Source organism: Coregonus lavaretus, assembly GCF_964263955.1.
Source record: "Coregonus lavaretus genome assembly, chromosome: 20".
In the NCBI taxonomy this organism is placed as follows: domain Eukaryota; kingdom Metazoa; phylum Chordata; class Actinopteri; order Salmoniformes; family Salmonidae; genus Coregonus; species Coregonus lavaretus.
In genome coordinates, this window is record NC_140007.1 from 5,596,033 (window position 1) to 5,613,919 (window position 17,887).

Below are 17,887 nucleotides of genomic sequence, written 5' to 3' on the forward strand. Positions count from 1 at the left end.
GGTGAGAGCATGTGGTGCGGAGACAGATTCTCGCCACGCCACTTGGTAGGAGCAACCGGTCAGGTAGGACGCAATCCAAGAGTGAGCCGCGCCGGAGATGCCCAACTCGGAGAGGGTGGAGAGGAGGATCTGATGGTTCACAGTATCAAAGGGAGCAGACAGGTCTAGAAGGACAAGAGCAGAGGAGAGAGAGTTAGCTTTGACAGTGCGGAGAGCCTCCGTGACACAGAGAAGAGCAGTCTCAGTTGAATGACCAGTCTTGAAACCTGACTGGTTTGGATCAAGAAGGTCATTCTGAGAGATAGCAAGAGAGTTGGCTAAAGACGGCACGCTCAAGAGTTTTGGAGAGAAAAGAAAGAAGGGATACTGGTCTGTAGTTGTTGACATCAGAGGGATCGAGTGTTGGTTTTTTGAGAAGGGGTGCAACTCTCGCTCTCTTGAAGACGAAAGGGACATAGCCTGCGGTCAAGGATGAGTTGATGAGCGAGGTGAGGTAAGGGAGAAGGTCACCGGAGATGGTCTGGAGAAGAGAGGAGGGGATAGGGTCAAGCGGGCAGGTTGTTGGGCGGCCGGCCGTCACAAGTCGCAAGATTTCATCTGGAGAGAGAGGGGAGAAAGAAGTCAAAGCATAGGGTAGGGCAGTGTGAGCAGGACCAGCAGTGTAATTTGACTTAACAAACGAGGATCGGATGTCGTCAACCTTCTTTTCAAAATGGTTGACGAAGTCATCCACAGAGAGGGAGGAGGGGTGGGAGGGGGAGGAGGATTCAGCAGGGAGGAGAAGGTGGCAAAGAGCTTCCTAGGGTTAGAGGCAGATGCTTGGAATTTAGAGTGGTAGAAAGTGGCTTTAGCAGCAGAAACAGATGAAGAAAATGTAGAGAGGAGGGAGTGAAAAGATGCCAGGTCCGCAGGGAGTCTAGTTTTCTTCCATTTCTGCTCGGCTGCCCGGAGCCCTCTGTGAGCTCGCAATGAATCGTCAAGCCACGAAGCAGGAGGGGAGGACCGAGCCGGCCGGGAGGATAGGGGACATAGACATAGATAGGGGACATGTGTTTGATGTACCGCATCAGTCAAAAGTTTGGACACACCTACTCATTCCAGGGTTTTTCTTTCTTTTTACTATTTTCTACATTGTAGAATAATAGTGAAGACATATACACTATGAAATAACACACATGGAATCATTTAGTAACCAAAAAAGTGTTAAACAAATCAAAATATGTTGGAGATTCTTCAAAGTAGCCACCTTTTGCCTTGATGACAGCTTTGCACACGAATGCAGCATTACTTACCTGCCTTTGGTGTCACCTTCCTAACCAAGTGGGAAGGTGGCATTTACCACATACGACTGGGAAAAATCCACTTGAACGCCCCTCCAACTAGTAATTACTAGTGGGAAACTCGTCTATCATCCCTGAGCTCCGACTTCTCCATATGCTGACCTCTGACATTACCTACTAAGGACAGGACCTTGATAACAGCATTTTCGGCAGTTAAATGCAACAATAAAACAGTATTTATATAAAGCAATCTATTAATAAGGCTTTGGAACACCATACTTTGTTTACAAGCATGATGGCTGTACTTTTAGTTTATGGTTGATACGGCTTGTGGCCATTAGCCAATTGGCATTTCTCAACGAGTTCAAAGCATGTGAAGGCATCCAACTGGTATTTACAACTTTGCAACTGGTAATTACCACTTGCTTATGAACGCAGCATTAGGGTGGAGTTCCTGCTGGCCGACTGCATCGCAGACACATGCCAGATCTCACAATGCCTAGATAGTTAAATACCTATCAGCTAACCACATCATATGATATAGGTTGTGTTCCCCTGCTTAGACGTTGCATGCATCAACCAATGGTTGTGTGACACATCATCGACTGTGCAGTCGGGCGCAAGATTGCTATAACATGTGGTTAGCTGATACGTAAAATACCTATCCAGGCTTTGTAAGATCTGGCATGCGTCAGCAACATCTGAGTAGGGGAACAGGACTTAGCCATCGGATGCCCGACTGAACAGTCGATGACGTGGCACGCAACCAGTGGTGTAAAGTACTTACAGTAAGTAAAAATACTTGAAAGTACAACTTAAGCAGTTTTGTGGGGTATCTTTACTTTACTTTACTATTTATATCTTTGACAACTTTTACTACTACATTCCTTAAGAAAATAATGTACTTTTTACTCTATACATTTTCCCTGACACCCAAAAGTACTTTTTGAATTCTTATCAAGAGAACATCCCTGGTCATCCCTACAGCCTCTGATCTGGCGGACTCACTAAACACAAATGCTTCACTTGTAAATTATGTCTGAGTGTTGAAGTGTGCCCCTGGCTATCTGTAAAAAATACATTTAAAAAATGGTGCTGTCTGGTTTGCTTAATATAAGAAATGTGAAACTATATATACTTTTACTTTTGTTACTTAAGTATATTTTAGCAATTACATTTACATTTACATTTTAGTCATTTAGCAGACGATCTTATCCAGAGCGACTTACAGTTAGTGAGTGCATACATTATATATATATTTTTTATACCCCCCGTGGGAATCGAACCCACAACCCTGGCGTTGCAAACGCCATGCTCTACCAACTGAGCTACATCCCTGCCGGCCATTCCCTCCCCTACTCTGGACGACGCTGGGCCAATTGTGCGCCGCCCCATGGGTCTCCCGGTCGCGGCCGGCTACGACAGAGCCTGGATTACATTTACTTTTGAAACTTAAGTATATTTAAAACCAAATACTTTTAGACTTTTATTCAAGTAGTATTTTACTGGGTGACTTTCACTTTTACTTGTGTCAATTTCTATTAAGGTATCTTTACTTTTACTCAATTATGACAATTGGGTACTTTTACACCACTGCATGCAACCATTGATTGATACAATGCAACGCCTGTGCATCTAGTTGGACAGGAACTCCATTTATATCTCTGAAATTCAGATTCAGGTTGGGCAGTGTGGCTGCGTATAACCCTCAGGCCAGGATTAATGCTCACCCTCTGGTGAGGTAGCCTTTCTGGGCTATTTGTACTGCAGGGTTAATTTTCATTATTTAAAGCAGCTGTCAATTTAGCTTTGCTTTTGGTGAATCAACTTTACTTCATTTTCTTTTTAAATCTTTCTATACAAAGTTCCGACAAGATGCTTTGACTTTTGCTTCTTTGAACCTTACAAGAAAACAATTTTTACAACAAAGTGTCTTTCTTAATAGCTAAATATCTGTATTGAACTGTCACACCTGTCTGCAACCAAATTTCCTTCTGATAAAAAATAAAGATTGACTGATTGACTGACAGTGATTTGTGTATGTGGAAGTATCAGGGCCACCTACTATCAATTTCCATTCCCAGCCAAACATACTGCCAATCATTGGTGCTATTTTCCACAGAGCAGCAAGCGATGGAAATAACAGAGACAGAGCTGATAAAAGATTGTCTTTAATGTTTGGCATTGTTAATGAATCCATACCACAGCAGTTATGGGAGTAGGAAAACCACTTTTACAACCAAACACTGCTTGATCATGCTAACACCATATGTACAAGAAAGCACATTGAAAAGTGTATAAAGTATTTATATTAGAAGACTTAAAATCAAGAACAATGCAGACAACCACAGTCTAATGTATTTGTCTTCTTTAAACATTGATTATAGATATTCATCAATTACATCGATTTCTGGAGTACATGTATTTACACAAAACAACAATACAATAATTTTAGGGGGGTCTGCAATAATTCTCAAAAATATTTCACAATACCGCTGTATGTACAGTAACAGAATTTACATTGAAAAATTCTATTGTACCTATAATTTAATCTGAGTATTGCTCCACTTCTTAATTTATTTTCACACCAACATCAGTTCCCCATACACCTGACTTCCATCTTATATTTGATCTATAGTTCTGCTCTTCCATACTAACTCCACAGTCTGCAAAACATACCCTGCATCCTTCCATGATACATCTGTGAAATATGTCCTCACAACTGATGTACCTGCATACAAAAATAGATGTTGTCTGATCAGTGGACAACCTAATGTGCAAGAACACAAAGCAACGCATTCACCTGCAAAAAACAACTGGGAGAAACAAAGACCTGCCTTTGAAACAGTAACCTCCACCTTCCAACCCACTGGTGAGTTATAAATTACATCTCAGCAAACACTGTCTGTTGTACAAGGAGATCAACCTCATGGTCCTGTCTGAGCTTCTCATACTCATCTTCTGTACACACAAACATCTCTCTATTGCAGATCAAAGTGAAGAGAAACTGCAGGCAGAACGAAATATACTGTAGCGCTGCAAACCAAACAACAATCTTCAACCAAGGCAGGACAAAACAGATGTCACACATTGATATTATAAGGTTTGATCGGAAAGTGTCGAGAACGTGATGAAAAATGAGAGCTGTCATTTCATGAGCGTCACAGAAACAGTCAAGTGAGGTGTCGGAATGAGAGACTGATTCTGCATTTCAGTGCACTTAAGGCAGGTAGTTGTTTAGAACGCTGTTTGAGGGAGTTTGGATTTGCCATTCGGTGGGCGAAGGTGAGTAGAAGAGGTAACGTACTGTAATCAGACAGGAGCAATGTCATTGCCATTCGTCCTTTTACACACAGTCCATATGTAGTAATTGTTGATTGACATCGTCTTGAAACATATAGAGGCAGAGAGAGGGTGTGATAGTTGTTTTTCTGAGTATAGTTAGTCCAATAGGTGGTTGAGGTACTGTTGAGCCATTATTCTTCGCTACTTCTCATCTTACTCCTAGCTGAGTGTTGAGGATGTTTTCGCCATGGTTATTTTCTCCATCACTATCTCCTTTCAGGGAACAATCCAGTGCTATTGAGTCCAACTCAACCTGTGCAACTGACATTGGAACTCACTGCTGTTCCAGAGCTCTCTGTGGCACCTGACAATATCCACCCCTCCTTGTAGCCCTCCCAAGGATTTATCAGCTTTTTCAGTCTGGGTAACGCTCACGCTCCTCTCATGAGATATTTCGGTCTGTTACACAAAAGACAAGAAGACTGTAATAAAGACGTAACTTAAATTTAAAAGCACTTGAACAGAAAAGAAGACCTGCCACTTGCGTAATACAAACAGTACATCTTGTTTGAATACATTCACATTGTTTTTCCATATGTACTGTATGGAGGGATAATCCTAAACTGAGGTTTATATGTCCCTAGAGGTTTGGGTCAAGAAGAGTGACCCAGGTCCAAATAACAGACCTGCTTTCAATGAGAACCAGGTAGCAGAACAGAACAGAGGATTGGAGAATGCCACATTGTGAAGCACTATACAGCGTTTTGTAAAAAAGATGAATGAAAGTCTATATGAAAATCCCATACATACTGTAGCAAGGGTATCAAAATAATAGGATAGATATATTAAGCATTAAAAACAGAAAAGTCAACATCACTTTAATAAGAGTATAACTTTCTGTAGTTGCCTTTCGTTGTGGAAAAGGGAGGGATATTCTATTTGGGGCTCGTATCGGTTGATCATGTTGATCAGGATCGTTATGTTTCACAAAACGGGTGTATATTGTTCTCAAATGAAAATAAACTAAACATGCTCACAGACTAGTTGTACAATAGTGTACAATCAATATCAATTTAAACAAAGTCATTATTATCGGTCATATTGTCCAACAGATAATATTCCCTTATTAATTCCTATGAGGCTGCTTCATCCATTCAGAATCAGACTGAATACAGTGAGGAGAGTGAGGGTGCATCTCAATAGTCTAAAGTGGCTTCCTCTCCCCTTCATCTGCTCTGATATTAAAACATGGGATGGATGAAAGCATGCCTACAATGTATTTGCATGATTCACCAGCCCATGTTCTTTCACATCAATGCAGCTGAAGGAAAGGAGACAGGAGGAAGGGAGCCACTTTAGAATATTAAGATGCACTGAGGTGAGTGAAATTTCCAAGAGGCCCAGCCCTGTAGTCTCCTCATTGTGTCTCCTCGTGCTCCTCGCTGATGCACTGCTCCCAGGCAGCCTTGGCTAACTCCTCTCTGTGGCTGTGGGGGGAGTGGAAGATCCTCCGGGGAAGGGGGATGGGCTGGGGCACCAGGGAGCTCAGGTCCTCCTCAGGGATGCACCCTTCCCTCAGGTAGGGCTTGGGGGGCACAGCTGGGGGCTGGGGGCGCCGGTAAGGAATGTGGTGTGGGCCGTGGAGGGGTATCTGGTGGTGGGTGGGTCCGTGAGAGTGGGGGTGAGGTTGACCGTCAAGGCCGGCCGGTTGGTGGTGCGAGTGGGGGTGGGAGTGAGGGTGGGAGTGGGGGAGGTGTGAGACGGGGTTACGGTAGTGGAAGGGTCGGACATGGTCGAAGGACTCTGGTTCTGGACCACTGTAGTGGATGTGCAGGTAGGGAGAGGCCAGGTACTCATCAGGGGTCCACAGGTGGCTGGGTAAGGGCTCCATGGCATCATTCCGCACAGTTTGGGCATCGGGGTACTGGCCCCCAAAGTTACTCTCACTCAGAGAGGAGACCCCGCTGCTGGCGCTGCCCGAGAGGGTGGAATTACTGCCCCCCAGGGCTGACTGAGGACTAGTGGGGGAGCCGGGTATGGGGTGAAGAGGAGACTGGAGGGATGGAGAGAGAAAGAGGGAGAGGAAGATTAAAAAAGGGTTGGCATCTGTTGACCAAGTAAAGAAGATGTACCGGTACAGTCAAACTGTCTTTTACCTTTCTGAGAGAGCGAACAGGCAGCGCCGGGGGTGGGTCATTGTTCTGGTGGTGGAACGCATCAAAGTGCATCAGGAAGTGACCTAAAGAGAGGAGGTAAAAACAATCACATCAGAATAAACTTCCAAAACCACCGATCTAGTGTACATGACAGCTGAGGGACTCTTACCCATAGATAAGGTGTATATAATTGGTGTTACCTGGTGGGAAGGACCTGGGTGGGACGGGGGGCATGATGACGCCCCCTGTAGGTCCCTGGATGTAGGGTACCGTCTCCCTGCCCTCGCCATCTAGACTCCAGCTGCTCGGGGCACTGGGGAACACTGGGGGAACACCAGCAAACCACAGGCTCACTACAGAGCTAGGACTAGAAGTTCGGTCCTACTTAGCTCATTTCTCATGAACACTAGAGAACACTAGCATTTACCTTTTTTACCACAGGCATACAGTATACTCACCTTTCTCTGGCAAGCTCATGGGAGGGTCAACGCACGGCTTACAGGGGTTCACTTGCTGGAGTAAGGCACGCTGCAGATGATTGCTCTGCAAACAGAGAGACAACAGAGTCTAAAGATAACTGAAAAGGACAAGAACAAACAGTATGTTCTGTAGCCTCAGTACCAGTCTATTTCTGCTTTGGCCAACCTATTGTTCTTACGCGCAGTGAACTAGCTGTCGTCTTCTCCTTAATTAACTAATGCAGCAATGTCATCAGTTCACTTCAGTGCTATTTTAACATGTGTTGGCCTGTAACGTCAGCACCTGTCCGTTCTCAGTCATGGTGTAGTACATTGTGTTGTTGACTCTCTGGTGAGGTGGCAGCAGCATCATCACCTCCCGGTTGTGTTTGGCTTTATCCGGCAGAGACGGAGAGCCTGGGGGAGGAAGGGGGGAGAGGACAGGTCAGACAGACACCAGAGACCCATTGGAAGAATCTCAATTGGATTTGCTCAATTCTTCACATCCTCTTCTCCATCCTCTCCTTCCCTCCTTTTTAAAAAAGGTCAAAGGTAATTGATGTGAGGAGGCAAGGAGAGGAAACCTGGAAACAAATACTGTTGTATAAAATGAGACTGTCCTTCTCCACTAGCCCGTCATCAGGCAAATTAAGTTTACAGATGAGGAATCGCAAAACATATGTGTAAAGTGGTCAAAGGAAATGTAGCTAGTTGTGCCAGACGGAGGCTATCGAGGAGAGGAGCAAACTCCTCGGTTCGCCTATTAACGAATTGACACTCTCCTACATATGGCGACCACTTACACATATCGGTTCCCAGGTCACGGAGGAGAGGAGGACGGAGGAGTCGAGGAGAGGACAGACTTTTCCCCCATTGATACATTGGAGGTACACTGACTAACAGTAAAATAGGCTCATATCACTCCCTCAAGTCACAACTGTGGAAATACGTTTTAAATGGATGCTTACAGGTCTGTTAGGTATCCCTGTTTGCCAAAAATAATTAAAGCAAAGTATGAAAACACTTTGATCATTATCGGTGATCTTTGATCTGATTTTCTATCTGATGTTCTATCTACAGTGCATTCGGAAAGTATTCAGACTCCTTGACTTTTTCCACATTTTGTTACGTTACAACCTTATTATAAAATTGATTAAATTGTTTTTTTCCCTTATCAATCTACATACAAGACCCCATATTGACAAAGCAAAAACAGGTTTAAAAATAAAAAACTGAAATATCACATTTACGTAAGTATTCAGACCCTTTACTCAGTACTTTGTTGATGCACCTTTGGCAGCGATTACAGCCTTGAGTCTTTTTACATTTTTACATTTTAGTCATTTAGCAGACGCTCTTATCCAGAGCGACTTACAGTTAGTCAGTGCATATATTTTTCATACTGGCCCCCCGTTGGAAACGAACCCACAACCCTGGCGTTGCAAGCGCCATGCTCTACCAACTGAGCTACACAGGTATGACGCTACAAGATTGGCACACCTGTATTTGGGGAGCTTCTCCCATTCATCTCCACAGATCCTCTCAAGCTCTGTCAGGTTGGATGGGGAGCATCACTGCACAGCTATTTTCAGGTCTCTCCAGAGATGTTCGATCGGGTTCAAGTCAGGGATCTGGCTGGGCCACTCAATGACATTCAGAGACTTGTCCCGAAGCCACTCCTGTGTTGTCTTGGATGTGTGCTTAGGGTCGTTGTCCTGTTGGAAGGTGAACCTTCGCCACAGTCTGAGGTCCTGAGCGATCTGGAGCAGGTTTTCATCAAGGATCTCTCTGTACTTTGCTCTGTACATCTTTCCCTCGATCCTGACTAGTCTCCCAGTCCCTGCTGCTGAAAAACATCCCCACAGCATGATGCTGCCACCACCATGCTTCACCGTAGAGTTGGTGCCAGGTTTCCTCCAGATGTGACACTTGGCATTCAGGTCAAAGAGTTAAATCTTGGTTTAATCAGACCAGAGAATCTTGTTTCTCATGGTCTGACAGTCCTTTTTATGCCTTTTGGCAAACTCCAAGCGGGCTGTCATGTGCCTTTTACTGAGGAGTGGCTTCCGTCTGGCCACTCTACCATAAAGGCCTGATTGGTGGAGTGCTGCAGAGATGGTTGTCCTTCTGGAAGGTTATCTGTCAGAGTGACCATCGGGTTCTTGGTCACCTCCTTGACCAAGGCCCTTCTCCCCCGATTGCTCAGTTTGGCCGGGTGGCCAGCTCTAGGAAGAGTCTTGGTGGTTCTAAACTTCTTCCATTTAAGAATGACGGAGGCCACTGCTGTGTTCTTGGGGATCTTCAATGCTGTAGACATGTTTTGGTACCCTTCCCCAGATCTGTGCCTCGACACAATCCTGTCTCGGAGCTCTACGGAAAATTCCTTCAACCTCATGGCTTGGTTTTTGCTCTGACATGCACTGTCAACTGTGGGACCTTATATAGACAGGTGTGCCTTTCCAAATCATGTCCAATCAATTGAATTTACCACAGGCGGACTCCAATCAAGTTGTAGAAACATCTCAAGGATGATCAATGGAAACAGGATGCACCTGAGCTCAATTTCGAGTCTCATAGCAAAGGGTCTGAATACTTACGTAATTAAGGTATTTCTGTTCATTATTTGTAATAGATTTGCACACAAAAAAAAATGTATTATATTATGGAGTATTGTGTGTAGATTGCTGAGGAAAATGTTTTTTTCATAAATTTTAGAATAAGGCTGTAACATAACAAAATGTGGTTAAAATCAAGGGGTCTGAATACTTTCCGAAGGCACTGTATGCTTGCTAATACGGTTGTTTCTCAGCACAACATGTCAGGTAAAATATGTGTTGTTGAGAATGTTAAATTTCATTCTCAAATGCCCAAAGAAGATGATAATGATGAGTTGGAGGTATTTACTGCCTGGTGCAGGTGACACTCACCTCTGGCACTAGATGGGGCAGAGTTGATAACCTGGGAGGAGGTGGAACGAATGGAGCTCAGACTGGAGGAGGAGGGGCTTGGCTGGAAAATAATACATCTGTTCATTCACATATCTTCAAAACATACAAAACCTGAGTGTGTGTGTATTCATTCCACCCACCTCCATGTGAGCCGTGTCCTCAGGGTGCTCTCCCATCAGGCCGTCTGTCAGGATGACCAGGTTTCCTCCCGCCTCGCTGGAGGTGTGAGAAGAGAGGGAGGAGGAGGACTGACGGATAGATCCCTGCAGGTTCATAGGGCTGCAGAGAGAGAATCATATTTTAATCTCACATTGAGATTACTGTAGCATCTCTTTTTTCCAAGTGAAATCTTTGTACAATATGTGACTGACCTGTGTCTGTGAATCAGACGGACACTTTCTGGGCTCATGTGGCTGTGAGTGGTCAGGATGCCTCTGGGATTGTTGACTCCAGTGCAGGCTGCTGGCAACCCCTGCTGGGCCACATGTAAACACTGCTTTGAATAATCATGCTGAATGTGCGCGCACACACACACACACACACACGCACACACACACACACACACAGACACACACACACACGGGTGCACACACCAACACATTAGGACACAGGAGGACACACACACACACAAACAGAAGAGTATGTAGAACCACTCACGTGATGCAAACCAGTCCTCATCATGTGGAACTGATCGATCAGCTTTTTGTGCAGGGGACGCATTTCTGGGTGCACCAACTTCTCGTGGACGGCCAGCCCCACTCCAAGGATGTGAACCTGTGACAATGAAACAACATGTCGGAAAGAGAGAACATATGGTTTCTGTCCTCTATACCAATGTACACTGTATGGACCATTGGCCAGTGTGCAGTGACGAGTTAAGAGCTTTGTCTGACCTGTTCCTGCATCAATTCTTTGAGCTGAGTGATCTTCTCTGTGTCCTCTGCGTGGCTGTTCATGTAGTCCTTATCAAAGAATGCCTGTGGAGGAGGAATATGGCATATGAATGTGTTACAAGGCATGGCAAATAACAATACATGTCCTGGAAGAAAATTACCAAAGTATCCATCCACCCATCCACTGCCCGAACCACCCACCCGACCCACCCACGCATCCATCCCCATCTCCCTCCCTTCCTTCCCTTAGTACCTCCTGGTATCTGGCAATACCCCCGTTGACGGCAGCGTCTATGACCCCGTTGAGCAGCATGCTGAGGGGGTTGATGTTGCCATGGTGCTGCCTGTGCTGGTACTGGCTGATCAGGGTCCGCAGCTCCTGGGTCTTATTCTCCACCACGTAGATGGCATTCTCCAGAGGGCTCACCTCCACCTGCACACACACATATATATTTGAATCCACTATGAAACATGCAATAATTCTCTCTCACAAAACCTGGGAGGCTTGTAGGCCTTACCCCCTTCCATAGACCTACATGGTAATTATGACCACTTCCGGAGGATGTCCTCCAACCAATCAAAGCTTTTGCAATATGAACTGAGATTTTGTCCATCCAATCATAGGATTAGGATCAGAGAACGATCCTAGTGTGGTGTATTGGTGTTGTGCCACAGAGCATTATGGGGGTTCTATGTGTTGAGAAGCTTGGTGAGTTGGTTACATATTGGATAGAGATTAAGAGTGAAGAGTGATAGTTGAGCATTTTTAGGATATTATTAAGTTCAAATTAGTTTCTTCAAACTACAGAAGACAGAGAAGGTAGATTATATTTTGTTTTCTTGATTTTCAAACGTTATTTTTGTGTGGAGTTAGTGCAATTTATTTCAATTTGTCTTGCTAACTTTAGTAGCAAGTGCTAATATTACCTAGCTACCAGGGTGCAGTTTTCTCCGCCAAAATGGCTAATTAATGCTAACAACAATGTAGTTGATTTTGGGTTGAAGAACCCCTTTCATTGCCCACATGGAAAAAGCTGCATCGATCATGTAATGGACGAACATCTGCGTATTCAAACTGCGCGACACAGTGAGAAGGTAAAAAGAAACAGGGTCACAAGCAACTTATCGGCAAGAGTTGGCTTTTACTTAGAGGCACGATGGGAGGAAAAGTTCAGCTAACAAGGGCAACTATAAGGAGATTGCAGAGGTAATTGCACATTACGATGCTTTACTTGCTGAGCATATGGAAGTTTCTACTGTCTTCTCTGGAATGTTGAAATCAATTCAGAATGATTTTATTGTTTCCATCGCATTATCAAGTACATTGCCTTGCAAAAGCATTCATCTCCCTTGGCGTTTTTCCTATGTTGTTGCATTACAACTTTTTTTATTTGGATTTCATGTAATGGACATACACAAAATAGTCCAAATTGGTGAAGTGAAATTAAAAAAAAATAATAAAGGAAAAGTGGTGCGTGCATACTGTATGTATTCACCCCTTTGCTATGAAGCCCCTAAATAAGATCTGGTGCAACCAATTACCTTCAGAAGTCACATAATTAGTTAAATAAAGTCCACCTGTGTGTCACATGATCTGTCACATGATCTCAGTATACAGTGGGGGAAAAAGGTATTTAGTCAGCCACCAATTGTGCAAGTTCTCCCACTTAAAAAGATGAGAGGCCTGTAATTTTCATCATAGGTACACGTCAACTATGACAGACAAATTGAGAAATTTTTTCTCCAGAAAATCACATTGTAGGATTTTTAATGAATTTATTTGCAAATTATGGTGGAAAATAAGTATTTGGTCACCTACAAACAAGCAAGATTTCTGGCTCTCACAGACCTGTAACTTCTTCTTTAAGAGGATCCTCTGTCCTCCAATCGTTACCTGTATTAATGGCACCTGTTTGAACTTGTTATCAGTATAAAAGACACCTGTCCACAACCTCAAAACAGTCACACTCCAAACTCCACTATGGCCAAGACCAAAGAGCTGTCAAAGGACACCAGAAACAAAATTGTAGACCTGCACCAGGCTGGGAAGACTGAATCTGCAATAGGTAAGCAATTTGGTTTGAAGAAATCAACTGTGGGAGCAATTATTAGGAAATGGAAGACATACAAGACCACTGATAATCTCCCTCGATCTGGGGCTCCACGCAAGATCTCACCCCGTGGGGTCAAAATGATCACAAGAACGGTGAGCAAAAATCCCAGAACCATACGGGGGGACCTAGTGAATGACCTGCAGAGAGCTGGGACCAAAGTAACAAAGCCTATCATCAGTAACACACTACGCCGCCAGGGACTCAAATCCTGCAGTGCCAGACGTGTCCCCCTGCTTAAGCCAGTACATGTCCAGGCCCGTCTGAAGTTTGCTAGAGTGTATTTGGATGATCCAGAAGAGGATTGGGAGAATGTCATATGGTCAGATGAAACCAAAATATAACTTTTTGGTAAAAACTCAACTCGTCGTGTTGAGTTCACCCACTGTATATACACCTGTTCTGAAAGGCCCCAGAATCTGCAAAACCACTAAGCAAGGGGCACCACCAAGCAAGCGGCATCATGAAGACCAAGGAGCTCTCCAAACAGGTCAGGGACAAAGTTGTCTGGCGCAAACCCAACACCTCTCATCACCCCGAGAACACCACCCCCACACTGAAGCATGGTGGTGGCAGAATCATGCTGTGGGGATGTTTTTCATCGGCTGGGACTGGGAAACTGGTTAGAATTGAAGGAATGATGGATGGCGCTAAATACAGGGAAATTCTTGAGGGAAACCTGTTTCAGTCTTCCAGAGATTTGAGACTGGGACGGAGGTTCACCTTCCAGCAGGACAATGACCCTAAGCATACTGCTAAAGCAACACTCAAGTGGTTTAAGGGGAAACATTTAAATGTCTTGGAATGGCCAATCCAATTGAGAATCTGTGGTATGACTTAAAGATTGCTGTACACCAGCGGAACCCATCCAACTTGAAGGAGCTGGAGCAGTTTTGCCGTGAAGAATGGGCAAAAATCCCAGTGGCTAGATGTGCCAAGCTTATAGACACATACCCCAAGAGACTTGCAGCTGTAATTGCTGCAAAAGTTGGCTCTACAAAGTATTGACTTTGGGGGTGTGAATAGTTATGCACGCTCAAGTTTTCTGTTTTTTTGTCTTATTTCTTGTTTGTTTCACAATAAAAAATATTTTGCATCTTCAAAGTGGTAGGCATGTCGTGTAAATAAAATGATACAACCCCCCAAGAAATCCATTTTAATTCTAGGTTGTAAAAATGCCAAGGGGGGTGAATACTTTTGCAAGCCACTGTTGGCTTTCCACTTTCCTCCGGTATTTATTTAGCAAAGGTGATAACACATAATCACTCCGAACAGACACAAGCAGTGGCGACCTGTCATTCAGGGCAGGTTGGGCAGAGCCCCACCTGTTTTGAGCCCCACCTGTTTTGCAAACTGATATGTGACATTAATACATGTCACATATCAGTTTGCAAATAAAATGTATTGAGTTCATAAAGCTGCATACAAACATGGTCTCTTTTTTGCTTTCTTGAGTAAGGTTTAGTCCCCTGTAGCACAGTTGGTAGAGCATGGTGCTTGCAATGCCAGGGTTGTGGGTTCGCTTCCCACGGGGGGCCAGTATGAAAATGTATGCACTCACTAACTGTAAGTCGCTCTGGATAAGAGCGTCTGCTAAATGACTAAAATGTAAATGTAAAATGTAAGGCAGCTCCAAAATGCAGGTGTTTCAGCATAGCTCAGTGCCTTCTGTTGTGGAGGGGCAGCCAGTGGAAAATACAGAGCGTAGGGGTTGGTAATCTTCCCTAGTTGGCAGTGATTGGCTCAGTGTTCTGTCACTCATGGGGACACTATGTCACCGCAGAATCTACAGGGCGAGCTAGAAAGTTCAAGCCCCCTTGGGTGCTGCCATAGAGTTACATTAGAAGTGCCCATCCAAGAAGGCTCAAGGTCATTGGCCACAGATAAATTTACGCCAAATCACATTATATCTACTGTAGCTTTGATTGGACAGATCATGTAAACATCATACTTTCAAAATCTTAGCTAGCAGCTAGACAAGCAATCATCATGAATCACGTCGACAATCTACTGTCAAATCCTTTTCAATCACTGTCATATGAAGATAAATCATAGATAAAACGTATCGGTGCTCATCGGCCATTGGACATAAACATTACACAACAAGTTGGAAATCACAAATTAAACAATGAGTGGTTTGGAAGGAATCAGTGGCTAACTGCAAGCGTTGCAAAGCAATCACTACTTTGCTTCCCCTGCCTGCTAGTTGGTGGAGAGGGTGTGTGGTCCAAGTCTGGCTTTAAGGGTCTCTTTTCCAAGCTAAAAAGGATAAACATTCACACGCAACACCACGTGCCAGAAAAGGTTGAATATATTGGCCATGCTGTCAATCCAGCATGACTTCTGCCACGTTCAAAACAACTGGAAACTCGGAACTGGGAAATCTCAGACTTCAGTTAGTTTAAGACAACTGGGTCTCGAAAGAAAACAAGCTCCGACTGGGAAAATACGTTTTGAAAAGCACTATACATCCAGAGAATGACAGACTTTGATGACAACGTTTCCTGACAAAATTTGCCCACAAGGACCACCGCGCCACCTTCCTGTTCAAGTGAGCACAGCACAACAGTGAGTCCAAAAATGTATTGTATGCTGCTGCATAAATGATGTAATATGCCAGGGAGATATGTATACTTTAGCTAAGAAAGTAATACTAAGATTATGTTGTGTAGTAAGCTGTTAGTAGCCCATGTGCTTCAGCCTAATTATTTAGTCCCTTCCCCCTCATTTACATTTTAGTCATTTAGCAGACACTCTTATCCAGAGCGACTTACAGTTAGTGAGTGCATGCTGCACATGTAGCCTTTTTTAGAGAAATGTTATCATTGAATATTGTAAGAGCTTTCATTGTCTGCTTATATGCCCCCTTTATTTATCCTACAGTTCTGACTTGGTGTACAGGGAGAATACTGTAAGAACGGCCCATGTTCTGAATTCTGTCGCTGTACATTTCAAAAGTGCTGAACAAATAGTTATATTGACTATGTCCGTCTTAGCTCGCTCAATAATATCTTAAATGAAATTATGGATTGCCTCTTATCCGCTCATCGTTCCATTATGCCATAGTTTGTACATCTCAATTGTCAATAGAAACCACATTTGTTTAATCAAGTCAGCCATATCAGATATGTTTTCTAAAAAGGCAGTAAATGAGGCTGAATGAACTCTGCCAGAAAAGGCTCTGCTGATAGCTAGGTGTAGCGGTATTAAGGATTCACTCCATGGTGCTGAAAAGAACGCTCTGCTGTTGGGACAGCTTTATGTAGGCCCTAACAGTTTATGGGCACCGTTTGTCACCGCTATAGAGCAATTAATGTATTGTTTAGTGTTCTGTTGTGTAGTGGCTTTGCTGGCATGCATATTTTGTTGTATTTTATTTTTTGCCCCACCAAGATTTACATGCTAAAATCGCCACTGGACACAAGCAAAAACTCATTACATAAATGTTGCAGCAGCCTAGTCTACACCTAAACATTAGAGATCTGACATGCTGTATAGGATGAAAATGAGAGGATTTTTCAGTCTGATCAACAGTAGGCTACTAATAAGAGCAGCTGCATACAGCGTATGCGCCCTGTCCGTCTGGTCAGGGTAAACAAATTGGTAACATTATGCATTTAAAATAAATAAAAAATAAATATGCCATTTAGCAGACGCTTTTATCCAAAGCGACTTACAGTCGTGCGTGCATACATTTTTGTGTATGGGTGGTCCCGGGGATCGAACCCACTACCTTGGCGTTACAAGCGCCGTGCTCTACCAGCTGAGCTACAGAGGACCACATTTATAGTCCATTTGTCCATTTGTTTGTCAGTAGAAAATGTGAATGTGATCTAATTTGGTCTATATTCAATTAGGGTCCAGAGATTTCCTGGTTAGGTTACCAGATAAGGAAAAACTCTGGGCTCCAGGGGAATAAAATTGCCCCACCTCTCTGGGACATATGGTGCCACCAGTCTGCTCGCATTTGTCAGTTATCGTCAGGTATATGGATGATCAGGGCTTTATTCAGAAACATTTCTTGGGCTACTTTGATGTGTCAAGTGGGCGAGATGCACAGTCTGTGTTTGACTTTGTAAATTCTGAGATTAACTGAGTTTAACTTCATGGAGAAACGTGTTGCCCAAACCTATGATGGTGCTGCTGTAATGGAATGTATCTGCTATTTGTATTTCCAGCTTAGTCCCCTCCTGTTCCCTGATTAAGAGGTGATGACTACTCCACTCCACTACCATTGTCAACTCTCTCCTGACATGAACTGAAGCCACGTCTCATGTGCCCGCTCATCCACTGGCGCATTGAATGTTTCCTCGCCAAGCATTGTGAGTAGCCCTGTCAATTTCCTCTCATTACTGTACTGTATGTAGAGTCAATACACAAACACAATCACATTATTACACATCAATGATTTTACTCCTTGCTTGGACTAACTCATTCTTAGCTCCTTTGTCTAACTGTGTAGTGTGTTGTGTTATTGTTTTTTGTCTTCCCAGTCAAATCCTGTCCTGCACTGGTCAAGCCTCTGAACACCTCAACTCATGCCTGATACCTTCATTCAATCACTGCTGTGATCCCTTCCCAACACTGTGTAAGTAGCCCTCTCATTCCCATTACCCATAATATTGTACTATAAATGTCTTTATTAAATGCTGTAGGTAAAAATAATTAGTCTTTGACGATTTTTGAAACCCACTTTGTCGACTCCGTGCGGTCCGGCGCCTATAACGTGGCTCTCCCATCCTCCTCCATTTTTTAA

General features: G+C 43.8%; 1 protein-coding gene across 1 annotated transcript in view; it reads right to left on the reverse strand.

Annotated features, from left to right (window-relative positions):
* Positions 1-5,982: 5,982 nt before the first annotated feature.
* Positions 5,983-17,887, reverse strand: part of dock3 (dedicator of cytokinesis 3) — a gene marked incomplete at both ends in the record, with an annotated part of 69,985 nt that continues 58,080 nt past the window's right edge. Inside the window, 11 exons of the mRNA XM_084184013.1 lie at positions 5,983-6,618; positions 6,722-6,804; positions 6,922-7,044; positions 7,180-7,264; positions 7,484-7,596; positions 10,107-10,188; positions 10,268-10,406; positions 10,499-10,599; positions 10,785-10,901; positions 11,021-11,104; positions 11,274-11,453. Of these exons, the coding sequence (XP_084040139.1) occupies positions 5,983-6,618; positions 6,722-6,804; positions 6,922-7,044; positions 7,180-7,264; positions 7,484-7,596; positions 10,107-10,188; positions 10,268-10,406; positions 10,499-10,599; positions 10,785-10,901; positions 11,021-11,104; positions 11,274-11,453 (1,743 nt within the window). The remainder of the gene's footprint in view (positions 6,619-6,721; positions 6,805-6,921; positions 7,045-7,179; positions 7,265-7,483; positions 7,597-10,106; positions 10,189-10,267; positions 10,407-10,498; positions 10,600-10,784; positions 10,902-11,020; positions 11,105-11,273; positions 11,454-17,887) is intronic.